Source organism: Danio aesculapii, chromosome 8, assembly GCF_903798145.1.
Source record: "Danio aesculapii chromosome 8, fDanAes4.1, whole genome shotgun sequence".
Classification (NCBI taxonomy): domain Eukaryota; kingdom Metazoa; phylum Chordata; class Actinopteri; order Cypriniformes; family Danionidae; genus Danio; species Danio aesculapii.
Genome location: NC_079442.1, coordinates 15,130,747 through 15,144,054, shown reverse-complemented (window position 1 = coordinate 15,144,054; position 13,308 = coordinate 15,130,747). Strand labels below are relative to the sequence as shown.

Genomic DNA, 13,308 nt, shown 5'->3' with positions numbered 1-13,308 from the left:
TTTTCGTGAAATTCGACTTGATTTCGAGGCCAGATACCAGACCCAGCCTTGATTTTTGAAGAAACCCAATCCACAGAGAGAACAATTCTTGCTGAATGAAGCATTAGTGTTTTGCATTATGTACAGTTGTTAAACTAACTGCTCTCTCCAGTTTGCAGAGATGATGTCAGTCATCTGTACCGTGAGAAAATTGCAAAGGCTGATCAACGTCTTCGTTTTCACATTTACATTACATTTAATCATTTGGCAGATGCGTATATGCAGTGCGACTTAAAATGAGAACAATGGAAGTAAAGAAGTTGGCTCTGCTGCATCCTAAAGGCCCTGGTAGACTTCAAACCAAATCGAACAACAAACTGATGTGACGTAATTTCGAACAAATACAGCCGAGTTCTTTTTGAGTTCTTTTCGGCAGTTCGAAACAACTCAATAAAGCTTTTGGTGGAGTTAGTTTTGGCTCCTAAGCACTTTAGAGTTACCATTGGTTAGTGGCGATTACACAATAAATGGGTGTGTTCTGGAACTTTGCCTTTTTTGATGTGGGATTTGTTCCGCCAATGTGTTTTTCATTGACCAAACACACCAGCCACATGAATACACAGTAGAAAAAAATGTTTTTTACTGGTTGACATGATAGTCAACATTCATTTTGACCCAGAAACAAAAAAAGTGGACTCATCTGACACTATCTTAGAATAATTCACCTTGTGGATCACAAATTCAGGTCGACTTTCTTGATGCAGCGGCAGACTGTTTTCAGTCACAGCAGTTTTCAGAATCCTGTATTTTGTAATCCTGAACCAATGTGGCTTCATTAAACACGTTAACATTTTTTTACACAATGCAATTTAAGTTTAAATTTTAAGTTTATGTGTCCTGCCACTCCCTACATACACTGAAGACCCTTTCACATGGGGCATTGGTTCCATGAAATTGTCAAAATTTATTTTGTGAACAAGGGTTGTCAAAAGTATTGACTTCAGTACCAGTTGACACTGAAGTTTTATTAACATCTATTTCCGTTAATACTTTTACTTCAATACTTTTGACAACCCTATTGTGAACACAGACATGTTCAGGGATTTATTCCAGCATCATCCATAGGTTGTGAATCTTGTGACATGAATTATACCCCTGATATTCTCTATGTGAACGTAAGGTCCATGGCGCCGTGATGACAAACACATCCTTGCAATGACATTTATAATGCAACTCTCTGACAGGTGATTTTAAATACAGAATACATACACTTTTTTTTATGATCGAACTGATAGTACACATTACTTTAGAAAAAGTGTTCAAACTGGACTGAAGTACAGATCAGGGAGCTCCCTAATATTCAACCTAAAGCAGAACAGTAAACAATGGGTATGTTTACATGGACACCAGTAATCTGATTCTAATAATATGATTAAGACAATACTCTGATTAAGAATCCACCATGTAAACAGCAATTGTTGATTAATTTAATCAAATTAAGGTCATAATCAAACTAAACAGAAATTAAATTAAGACGTGGAGTATGCCGATTTTAGTCGCATTATTGAAGTGCAGTACAGACATGTTAGCACCGCAATCAAACTATTACTGTCATGTAGGCTTTTCGTCACATTTTGTGACGTGATAATCCATACACACATGACTGTTTGACACTATTCTCAGCACCTGCCGAGTCACTGAAGGACCACAGACTACTGCATCGTTAAATGCGGAGGGTTTTTTATCCCATTGGCCATGGCATGCGGGATTAAATTCCATTAAAACAGCACTCTTCCAACTGTTCATACTGGCATCCAATATCTCATTTGTCACAGGGGACACGCATGAATGTAAGTGAAACTTGTAAGTGAAACTTCAGAGGAAATGTGGATAGCCTGGTGACCCAATGACATTAATTAAACCATGTGCTATAACATGCAAAGTGGGATCACGAAATGAACATTCAAAAAGTAATTCATGTAAACACCCTAATCATATTATTGTCTTATTCAGATTAAGGCAAATAATTTGATTACTGATGTTCATGTAAACGTATGTAGTCAATGATGAACTTAAGTTTGTTTAAATTTAAGTGTCTGCCAGAGGTGGGTCAGAAGTACCATGTTGCAAATTAAAGACCAGTCTAATGTGAGAAATGCCACTGCCTGTTATGCATCAGTTGCTTAAACTTTCCCACTCTTCACAGCTCAAGCTATCTCTTTGTGAAGTTTATTTATAAACTAATTTCGAGAGGATCATCCTAACTCAGTATAAATAACCAAGCATCTTACCTTTAGTCATCTTCGTCTTGAAGAATCCCCCCTTCCACCCCCTCTCCTCCTCTTTTTCCTCTATAGGGCGGCACGGCGGCCCAGTGGCTGGCCTCACAGCGGGAATGCCTCTGGTTCGGCTCTCTACCCGGCCAGTCGGCATTTCTGTGTGGAGTTCGTGTTCTCCCTGTGCTCACATGCATTTTACCCGGGTCCTCCGGTTTCCCCCCACAGTACAAAAGCATGAGACAAAAATCAGCCAAATCAGCACGATAGTCAAATTCCACCAGCAACACACCCTCATAGCAATCCTTAAGCAGCAGGAGCGGGAGGGGGTTCTCAAGATGTACCTGAAACTCCTCTCTCGCCCTGTAAACCGGAGGGAGCCCCGGGCTCGAGGATCTTATGAACTCAGGGCTCTCTCCCGGGACAGCATGCCAAACTAGCTTATTACCAATCATCAGCTAAGTGTGAACTCTTGAAATTGATCTTTTGTGCTGGATTGGAGAAAAATGACCTCTTTGAGAACTGTATTTTCTTTGTCAGTTCGTCTCTTCTTAAAACTGACATCCTCACCCATTCAAATGCTCACTGTTGTAAAGAATGTTAATCAAGGCAAATGTCATACACTGACTGGATGTCAAGAAAACAGTGTCACACAGGAACACTATTTACAGGATGTATGTGAACACAGATTCTGAAAAATCACTGGAAGTGTTAATGATTCCAAATCAAATAGTCCAGGGACAAATGCCAAATTGAACTATCCAGGTATTTTATGGAATTTCTGTCTTAAAGTAACTCCGGATTCCCTAAATCTTTTAACAATATCATGTTTTGACCACATATGGTACTGTAGTTGGTGAAATACCTAAATTGTTTGTGGTTTTGCATTGAGAAATGTGATTACTAATCAGTGCTTTCTTGTTTCCCCCACTATTCTAGAGGTAATGTCCAATCGGATGGAGGGAATGATGAACTCTTACACACCATTGGCTCCAGCCCAGCAGCAAATGGTTGCACTGGAGAACGGCTACAGCACCGACCCCTTCCAGCAGGGCCTCACCCCTCCTCAGATGCCGGGTGACCACATGAACCCATATGGTGAGCATCAACCATTGAGTTGTGTCATGTTTGTGTGTGTGTGTGTTTGGACCACAGGCTTCACTGAATGAAAGCGTACCACCCTTCTTTCCTCATGAGATTATACAAACGCACCACTTTATTTTGAAGTTTGCCTTCCAAATGAATCCAGCGTGTTGTAAAACCATACTGGCCCCGTCCCACGTTCCCAGAGCTGCCCGTTGGGTTTATTCTCAGGGATTAATGGTGTAGTCTGTTATGCTGTGTGACACCATCTATTGGATGTTTTGTAAAGAGCCGAACGATGATCTGCGGTGCACCATGTAAAAACAACAATGGTTAACCATGATGACTGACGCTCAGAGTATCATGGGAAAGCATCCACTGGTCTGCCAGCAAAACAACACAATGAGCAAAAACCATTGAGGGCTGGCCACATGTGAATTTGTCAACAGTTTTCTTAAAGCATTAACTGTTTTTTTTGTTTGTTTGTTTTTTTGTGTTTACTTGTAAAATGTACCTGATAACAAATTGTAGGATATATAATATAGATTAGTTTGTTCGTAATTAGAGACTTTTTAGGTTGACAATATGCTACTGTGTGGAGTTGATATAAATACATACAACTCATTACTTAACGCTTAACCCTTGTTTTCATCCACTTTGGGCAAATTTGCTGCCCATTTGTTATGTTAGCGATGAAAACATCAGTAAAACTGCATCAGATTAATATGCATTAATGCAAAAATCTGTTTATCAACCTCATTCCTAATCAAAGCTACTAAATTGTTTAGAGAATTACAGGATTTTAACTCTTTAATTGCCAAATTCACAAATGATGTCACTGATTTGGTGAAAAACACACACAAAATGATGTACTTTCAATATAAAAAGTAATTGTGGACTGGATTTTATTGACCTTTTACCAAATTTTTGGACATGTGAAACAACATTGCCTTTGATGCGTTATTTTTGATTCATTTTCTTTTTTTTCCTCCCTAATTTACTGTTGGTGGCTGTTTTTGCCCCATATGACTTGATTACAAATCCATGACGTCATATAATCATGCGTTTTTGATTGTTGGTGGTTTTCCCCGTTGGGAAGAGGTAAAATTCGTACAGTTGATCATCAATTGGCACTATTAACCCTTTAGATAGGCCTATACAAAAAAAAAAAAAGCTTAGTTTCTGGATTTTATATGGAGTATAACAGCAAATTAACGTGTGTATGTGTGTCTGTGAGTGTGTGAGAGTATAAGAGTGACCTTTACCAGGGTCTTAAAATGTCTTAAATTTCAAAACAAAAAAAAAGTTTTAGGCCTTAAAAAGTCTTAAATTCACTAAAATAAAGTGTTGTATGTCTTAAATCATTTTAAACGAGTTTTAATTTTCCTGTATTCAAGTTAAGCTACCTTATCAGGCTGATACCCAATCACCAATAATCAATCTTAAAACTTATTTATATAAACGTTTTTTTTTATTGCAAAAAGATTGCAATTCACAACAGCAGTCAGACATTTTTTACAGCAAAATCTCAAAATTAAATTTCCTAATCATAGAAAGAAAACAAAAGCAACACATCCCTTTACATGATCTTCCATTAATACAAAAACTATTTACAGAAGTAACCGGGTCATTAGAAATAAATCCTTAGTGTTTAGCCCTGTATAAGTCTAAAATGTAATTCATAATGGTCTTAAAAGAGTCTTCAAAATCAAAATATGCATCTCAGCTCTCAGAACTACATGGAGTAAACAAAAACAAAGACTGTGTATTTATGCACCATCAAATGTGGTTATAATGGAAGTCAATGGGGCAACAACAGCCACCACCAGTAGATTAGCGAGAAATTTTTTTTATCTATCTATATAATGTTGTTAATAAATGTTCACATGTCCAAGACTGTGACAGAAGATAAAAAACAATTCAGTCCACAATTATTTTTTATATTAAAATACATCATTTTGTGTTTCTTTTATCAAATCAGTGACATCATTTGTGAGCTTGGAAATTAAACAGATAAAATCCTGTAATTTTCTTAACAATTTAGTAGTTTTGATCAGGACTGAGGTTGATTAACAGATTTATGCCAAAATAAATTAGAAAAATAGAAATAAGAAAAAATATTCATCTGATGCATTTTTACAGCAGATTAATTTAGTGGATGTTTTCAAGCCGGACACAACAAGAGTAGTAAATTTGAACGGTGCACAAGGGTTAAAAAAGATAATATTTATATAATTTTTAATAAGTGTATTATATTATTTTAGAATTAATTTATTATGTATTTTAATATATGTAAAATTAATTTAATCGTTATTTATTAATTGTATTTATATAATTTATATAAATACACTTTAATAAATTAAGTATAGCAATGCCTTTATGTTAAAATAATAATAAAGGAATTGTCAAACATGCAAAAACAAACTCCTAATTATTATTATTATTATTATTATTGACAGAAGATGTTACATTATTTGATATGCTTTTCTTTTCATTATTTTTTATTGTTCATAATGTTCTTTAGTTATTTCACCCAGCACTAAAGTATCAAGGGAAAGAATTCTCTGGTGTGCTTGCGAAAACAACTCGGCAAAGCAAAACCATTGAGAGTCACATGCACATTTGTCAAAACCGCCTCTAAAGTTTTAGTAAGAAGCGAACAATGATTCCTCCGAGTGCGGCTGTTTCTGCACAACTCCAATTGTTCTCAATATTATTGACATTAACTTCCAGCATTAGCCACATAAATCAGGAGACATCGGTCACAGGCAGCCTAAAAACAGCTCCCAAGTGTCTTGTCATTCATTCTCCTGAACGGCGAAGGCCCAAATCCCTGCTCTCATCATCACACTTTTATGGGAGAACAGCAGGGACAGACAACATTGCCAGCTCATTAAAAAAGCATAGCCCATCAACCTGTCACTGTCTGCTGGAATGGTGTCATTAAGAGCCGGAGAGCATTACTGCTAACTGTGCCCACAAGGAAGATGAGCGAGCAGAGTAAACATTCGCTATTAGATCGGTTGTTAGAGAGAAACCCTTTCCTTTAGTAATATCCGAATGCAATATCCGATTGGAATGTGGGATCTGTTATAAACGCACCACTGAACAGTGGGAAGTTTTATGTTTGTTATGTGATGAGCAATTTTTGATGGACGGTTCTGTGATGCTGTTAATCTTTATTGTTTGTTTTGTTTTGTAAAAATTGAATAAACTTTAGTTATATTATATTTTAGAAATTAAAAATAAATTAAAAATATAACAGTTCTGATAATATTTAATATTAATGATGATCATTATAATAATGGTTTTAATATTTGTTTTACATTCGAAATTTAGAAAGTGTAATCATTTGATTGTGTGTTATTATTGTTATTATTATTATTATTATTATTATTATTATTATTATTATTATTATTATTATTATTAATAATAGTAGTAGTAGTAGTATCATCTACTGTATATGTCTGATCATATCTGTATAATTTTAATAACTTTATTTTGCTGTTTTTTAATTGAAACATTTTATTTCAGCAACTGAAATTTATAGTCATATAAAAATAATCATATATGACCCTGCAATGCTGTATTAATGCTGCTTTAATTATATATCTAATCATATTTTATATAGTTTACAACAGTTTTTTGTTACTAAAAACAAAAGTTATATAACATAAGTTAACATAACATAAATTAAAATGGAAAATATTTAGTTACTAAGTACAATATTACACTAAGTATAGTGTTTATTTATTTATTAATTGCAGTAAAAAAAAAAATATATTATTTTTTCATTTTCTTTTTTGTTGTTGTTTTTACATTGACAATGAAACAGGAATAACCATTGTTTACAAAAAAATAACGCTAGTTCTCCTGTCCCCATGTTTTAAATATATTTACTCATCTTTTTGGTGTTAAATCTAGTATTTCAAACACAATTATCAATGAAATAAATAAAATACCCCTTTGAATTAAATAAAATACCATTATGAATGAAATAACTAAAACTGTCTTGTAATTCAAACTAAATTATAAGCTTTATTACAAAAAAGATCATATTTTTTAAGATCATAAAATATGACAACAGACATTCAAAGCTTAATTTTAAAATCTCAATAGTAGCTTCAAATGTTAATACTGTATTTGTATTTACTAATTTTTTGCATAAAAACATATTCAGTACCCTTATGAATTTAATAAATATTTAATAAATAAATACATTTAATAATTGGAACACATAAGCTTTATTACAAAAAAATATATTTTAGGGTGATGACTTCATAAAATATGATATCAGATGTTCAAATTTTTAAATCTCAATAGTAGCTTCAAATGTAAATATTATATATGCAGCGTATATGTCATACAAGTGGTGTTAATGAGGCCAGCAGGGGGTGCTCAACCTGCGGTCTGTGTGGGTCCTAACGCCCCAGTATATTGATGGGGACTCTATACTGCTCAGTGAGTGCTTTCAGATGAGACGTTAAACCGAGGTCCTGACTCTCTGTGGTCATTATAAATCCTAGGATGTCTTTCAAAAAAAAAAAAGAGTAGGGGTTTAACCCCGGCATCCTGGCCAAATTTGACCACTGGCCTTTGTCCATCATGGTCTCCTAACCATCCCCATATCATAATTGGCTTCATTACTCTGTCTCCTCTTCACCAATTAGCTGGTGTGTGATCTGGCACAATATGTCTGTCGTTGCTTCATCCAGGTGGATGCTGCACACTGGTGGTGGATGAGGAGATTAATTATTATTAGTATTATTATTGCACAAAAACACATTCAGTACCCTTATGGATGAAATTAATAATACCGTCTTTTAATTCAAAAGAAATAATAAGCTTTATTACAAAACAAATCATATTTTAGGGTGATGACTTCATAAAATACGACAACAGACGTTCAAAGCTTTCTGTAATTCTAAAATCTCAATAGTTGCTTCAAATGTAAATATCATATATGTAGCCTAATTACTCATCTTTTTGCTCAAAAACACATTCAGTTCCCTTATGGATGAAATAAATAAGTTTTCGGGGGGATCACGTGCTTATGATTGACCACAGCTGGTCCCGCATTAGCTAACACATGATTCACCAATCAAATGATTCCTAATTCACCGTAAATAACCAAAGTTTCTTACCTCAGTTATCTTCGTCTTGAAAAATCCCCCCATCCACCCCTACTCCTCCTCCCTTTTTTCTTGATAGGGTGGCACGGCGACCCAGTGGTTAACACTTAACTAAATCCTTACCAAGCCAGTCAATGTTTCTGTGCAGAGTCTGCATGTTCTTCCTGTGCTCGCATGGGTTTTCTCCGGGTTTCCCAGTTTCCTCCCACAGTCCAAAGACATGGGACATAAGTGAATTTACCAAACCAAATTGGACCATAGATGAGCTCTTAATCAGCAATATTTCTCTCCATAGCAATCCCTAATTTGTCATCAGTCATAAATAAACAGGGGAGATCTCAAGATCTACCTGAGCTCAAACTCCCTCTCACCCTGCAAACAGGAGGGAGCCCCAGGCTTGAGGATCTTATGAGCTCAGGGCTCTCTCCCAGGACAGCATGCCAAACACGCTTTATATTCAATCGTCAGCTAAGTGTGAACTCTTGAAATTGTACTTTATTACAAATAATAGCATATTTTTGGGTGATGACTTCATAAAATATGATGACAAACATTCAAAGCCTAGTTCTTAATCCTAAATAGTAGCTTCAAATATCCTAAATCTAATTCTAGTAGTTATAGTGCTCTGGTTGTTCCAGTATTAATCCACATTCCTCTTGTCTCTTCCCTCAGGAAATGACTCGATATTCCACGACATTGACAGCGACACTTCTCTGACCAGCCTCAGTGACTGCTTCATGGCCTCGTCTGACGCGGGATCCATGCAGGCCCGAGTGGGAAACCCCATCGACCGACTCTACTCCATGCAAAGCTCCTATTTCGCCTCGTGAAAACACTCTCGCTGCAGCTCACACCAGTCACTCGCCACCTATCAAGGGAACATGCGCTCGCTCAACAAAAAAGACGAGACACCAGAAACAAGACAAGTGAACTTCCCTTCCCTACAATGGACGTCTAGAAGCTGACATTTCTTCCTTTTCTAGTTACTTGTAGATCGTTTGTACATGACTTTCTGAGAAGTAGCATTTCACCTTATCCTCATCGACTTTTGGAGAGAGAAAACACGCTAAAAGGGTGTTGATGTACAGTTTGACGTCACTGAAGCATCAAGACTCGCGACTTTCCAGAAGATCAAGACATAAAGCTCATAATGCATGAATCCATATCTTTGTGATTGTTACGTTTAAAAGAAGAAAAAAAAAATAGAATAGAAAAAAAAATCTTGTGTTGTTCAGCTGTTGAAACGTGATGTTCGGACTCATAATTTGCTCTTTTCGTTATGTTCAGCGTTGCGTTTTTTTCCTCACTTTAATAGTTTAGCCCTTCTGAAAGACGATGTAGAAAAAGCTTAGAGGGGGAGATTATGTATAGTGTATCGGCATTTAAGTATGTATGTGTGTATGTGAGAGTGAGTGTCTGATGGAAAGGTACTGTCGTTGAAAGCTCGATCCATGTGTATATATACTTTTCCCAAGCGAATCAGTTGTGCATGTTAAAAATGGAGATCATTCTATTTATTTAACTAAAACATGCTTTTTGAAGGTACTTGCGAAACTGAAAAGCTTTATTTAAAAAAGGAGAAAACCATCTTTAAGTCATTTCACAACACATTTGTGTGTCTTTGAATTAGGAAATACAGTGCAACTTTATTCCAGCAATGTACATCAGTGGAAAGTGGAAGAAAAAAAAAGTGCTATTTATTTGTTTCAGCCCATGACATTGCCGAAAAAATATGCATTCCCAAATGCGAAGATTGCTAATTTGCCAAAGTCTGTTGGTACAATGAATAAAGTCTGTTTCTCCTTGATTTTCTAGCTTCCACACGAGTAATTGGACTACTTTTTTTACACTTTTTTGTTAGAATTTTACTTTGAAAATGTCCTTATTTTGTTTCCTTGATCACAATACAGTATGTTGAACACATGATCATCATTCCATGTCACACATGCCAATTTTTTAAAAAATATATTATATCTAATACTATAAATACAAATATTTTATGAAGTATATTTACTTTTCTTTACATACAATAATAATAATAATAATTCCCTACATTTATATAGCACTTTTCCTTGACACTCTTTACACATTTTTTGGGGGAATCTCCTCATCCTCCACCAGTGTGCAGCTTCCACCTGGATGACGCGACGACAGCCATGTTGCACCAGACCACACACTGGTTGATTGGTGGAGAGTAGACAGAGTGATGAAGCCAATTATGATATGGGGATGCTTTGAAGGCCATGATAGAACAAGGCCAGTGGCCATTTTAACCTCTACTCTTTTTTGAAGTACATTCTGGGATTTTTAACGACCACAGAGAGTCAGGACCTCAGTTTAACGTCTTATTCAAAAGGCTGCGCTCACTGAGCAGTATAGAGTCCCCTTCAGTATACTGGGGCATTAGGACGCACACCAGACTGCAGGATGAGCTTAAACCAATTTTGGCAGCAAACTAGCTTTCCTATGTGGTCTCTTATCCAGGTATTGACCAGGCTCAGCCCTGCTTAGTTTCACTCGGTGACCATGTGAGAGTTGCAGAGAGCTAGCTGCCGGCAAATATTATATTATTTATATATTTAAAATTAATTAATAACATTAGCATAAGTTTTTAGTTTATTTTATTTCAGAGCAAAATAACGGTTGATTGGCATGGCTAAGCATATTTTGCCATTTCAACATATACTGACGTCATGTTCTAGAACATTCAGAGCAGAAGTAAATTGTTAGATTTTGATTAAAGATTACCAAATCAAACCCCTTTTTTGTCTTCAGGGATTAAATTACAATTTTTCACCTTAAATCTAATGCTGCGGTCACACCAGACGCAGACGAAAGGTGTGTTTGACATGTAGCACGGCTGCAGCCAGCAATAAATGAGATTAGCCGAGCACAGGTGAGGTCGAAGTAGAAAATGAAGCCGTCAGGTCGGACATTTCAGGGCTTAAAGTTGCTGCAGTCATGATGACCGATCACATGGCGTGATTATTTATTTATTTATTTAATGCAATAACAACAAAATATTTACAGTACAAATAACCCAGAATACAGTCTCTACAAACTATAGTTCATTTTCAAACAAGGGATTTATTAACTAAATTTAAGTAGCCTATATAATAAACGCATGAGAAATAAGGGGAAACCACGAGGGCATATAAAATGGAAATAAATACCCAGAATTAGGATTATTTTGGATAATGAAAGCGTTTTTAAGTAGAAATTTCTCAGAAAGAGCTAGGTACATCACTTTTAAAATTTTTGCATAAACGGTTTGACAGGACATAAAATATTTTATAATCATATTTTTTTATGTTTATTAAAAAAATGATTTACTTAATTTGTTAAGAAATCTTTATAGGGGTGTCAGGATCAATGATGATAACTATTTTACCACAAGTCTGTAATACTTATTTGAGTTAATATTTAGGTTATTTACCAAAATATAGAGCTGAATACAGTAGTCTGAATAAAAAAGGCTGAATAAACCTGTGTAAACAATCTAGTCATTATGAAGAAATGATTTAACAAAAGATGATTACTGCAGTAAAATATTTGTAGTCTTATGATTAGCATGATGTGTACAAGATAGAGAGGATATCAAAAGTTAATTGTTTTGAAATTTGTGAGACGAAAGTTGTCCAATAATAAACACGTGGTTGTTGTCATGCGGTGAACTCGGCCAATAATGTAATATCAGCGTCGTCATCGCAGCTCCTGCTGTCGCTCTTCAGATGCTATGCCGACTGAATCAGTCATCTTATCTCAGAGCATTGTAGTGGTACTTTGATGCCACATGTGACAGTCACGTGGCGTCGGCGCAGCATCAAAATTTCTAATCGGTATGCACCACTTTAAGACAGATTTCGATCGGTCTGCGCAGTGCTGCATGAAGTCGAATGCATCTGAAGCGTCAAGCGCCAGTGATGCAAAGCAAAGATGCAAATAGACATTCTGCAATGACGAGATACGCTGAAATGAAGGGGTTCTTGTATGAGCGTGATCATGATGTAACACCTGTTGTTGGTGTCCTGAGGGGAAATCCTCTTGCAGACACCCGACAACAGTTCATTAAACTGGGCTCAGCTGGGCATCATCCAAGTATAGTTTCTGGAGGAGTTTATGAACTCATAGAGCTGGGTGCACCTCTGCATCTAGTGTACTCAGACATGATGCCGAATGAATATACCCTGTTTTTCAGCATTCCTAAAGCACATAAACACAGCTATTCTCTTAATAAAGTCCATGTTAGCCATTTAGCAACAAAGCTAGAGTGACCGGGCAGACAGAAGCCCTGCCCATGATGCGAATCTGCATCTATTGTGAAGTAAATTAGATGCAAAAATGAAGTGAGCAAACTCAAAATGTCCACGTGTCTATTTACGCATGGATAGCATGACTGGTGTGAATGCAGCATAACAATATTTACTAGTAATTTTTTTATTTATCACACAATAATTATTTATTATTTACAATAATTAATAATTTAATTAAATACATTTATGATCATTTAAAACAGATGATGGTGCATAATCCTTAATACATAATCCGTATGGTGCATAAGTTACAACATACAATAAAGCGTAAAATGTAACAAAAATGTTTTTAAAATTTTCCTTTATTGCATGGTACTGGGTTACAACTGTAAGGGCATCTGCTGTGTACTGCCAGATTAGTTGGCGGTTCATTTTCGCTGTGGCGACCCCTAATGAAATCAGGGAATAAGCCGAAGGAAAATTAATAAATAAATGTTTTTAAATATATATATATATATATATAAAGTTAAATATTACTAACAGAGCATAATGCTGCACATAATTTTAATGTATAATCCTCTAATG

At 35.6% G+C, this 13,308-nt stretch overlaps 1 protein-coding gene across 1 annotated transcript in view; it reads left to right on the top strand.

The window, feature by feature from the left end:
* The window catches only part of lmx1bb (LIM homeobox transcription factor 1, beta b), a 124,703-nt gene extending 114,426 nt beyond the window's left edge, over positions 1–10,277 (top strand). Inside the window, exons 8-9 of the mRNA XM_056463274.1 lie at positions 3,195–3,353; positions 9,143–10,277. Coding sequence (XP_056319249.1) covers positions 3,195–3,353; positions 9,143–9,300 — 317 coding nt within the window. The 3' untranslated portion in view covers positions 9,301–10,277. The remainder of the gene's footprint in view (positions 1–3,194; positions 3,354–9,142) is intronic.
* The last annotated feature ends 3,031 nt before the right edge of the window (positions 10,278–13,308 follow it).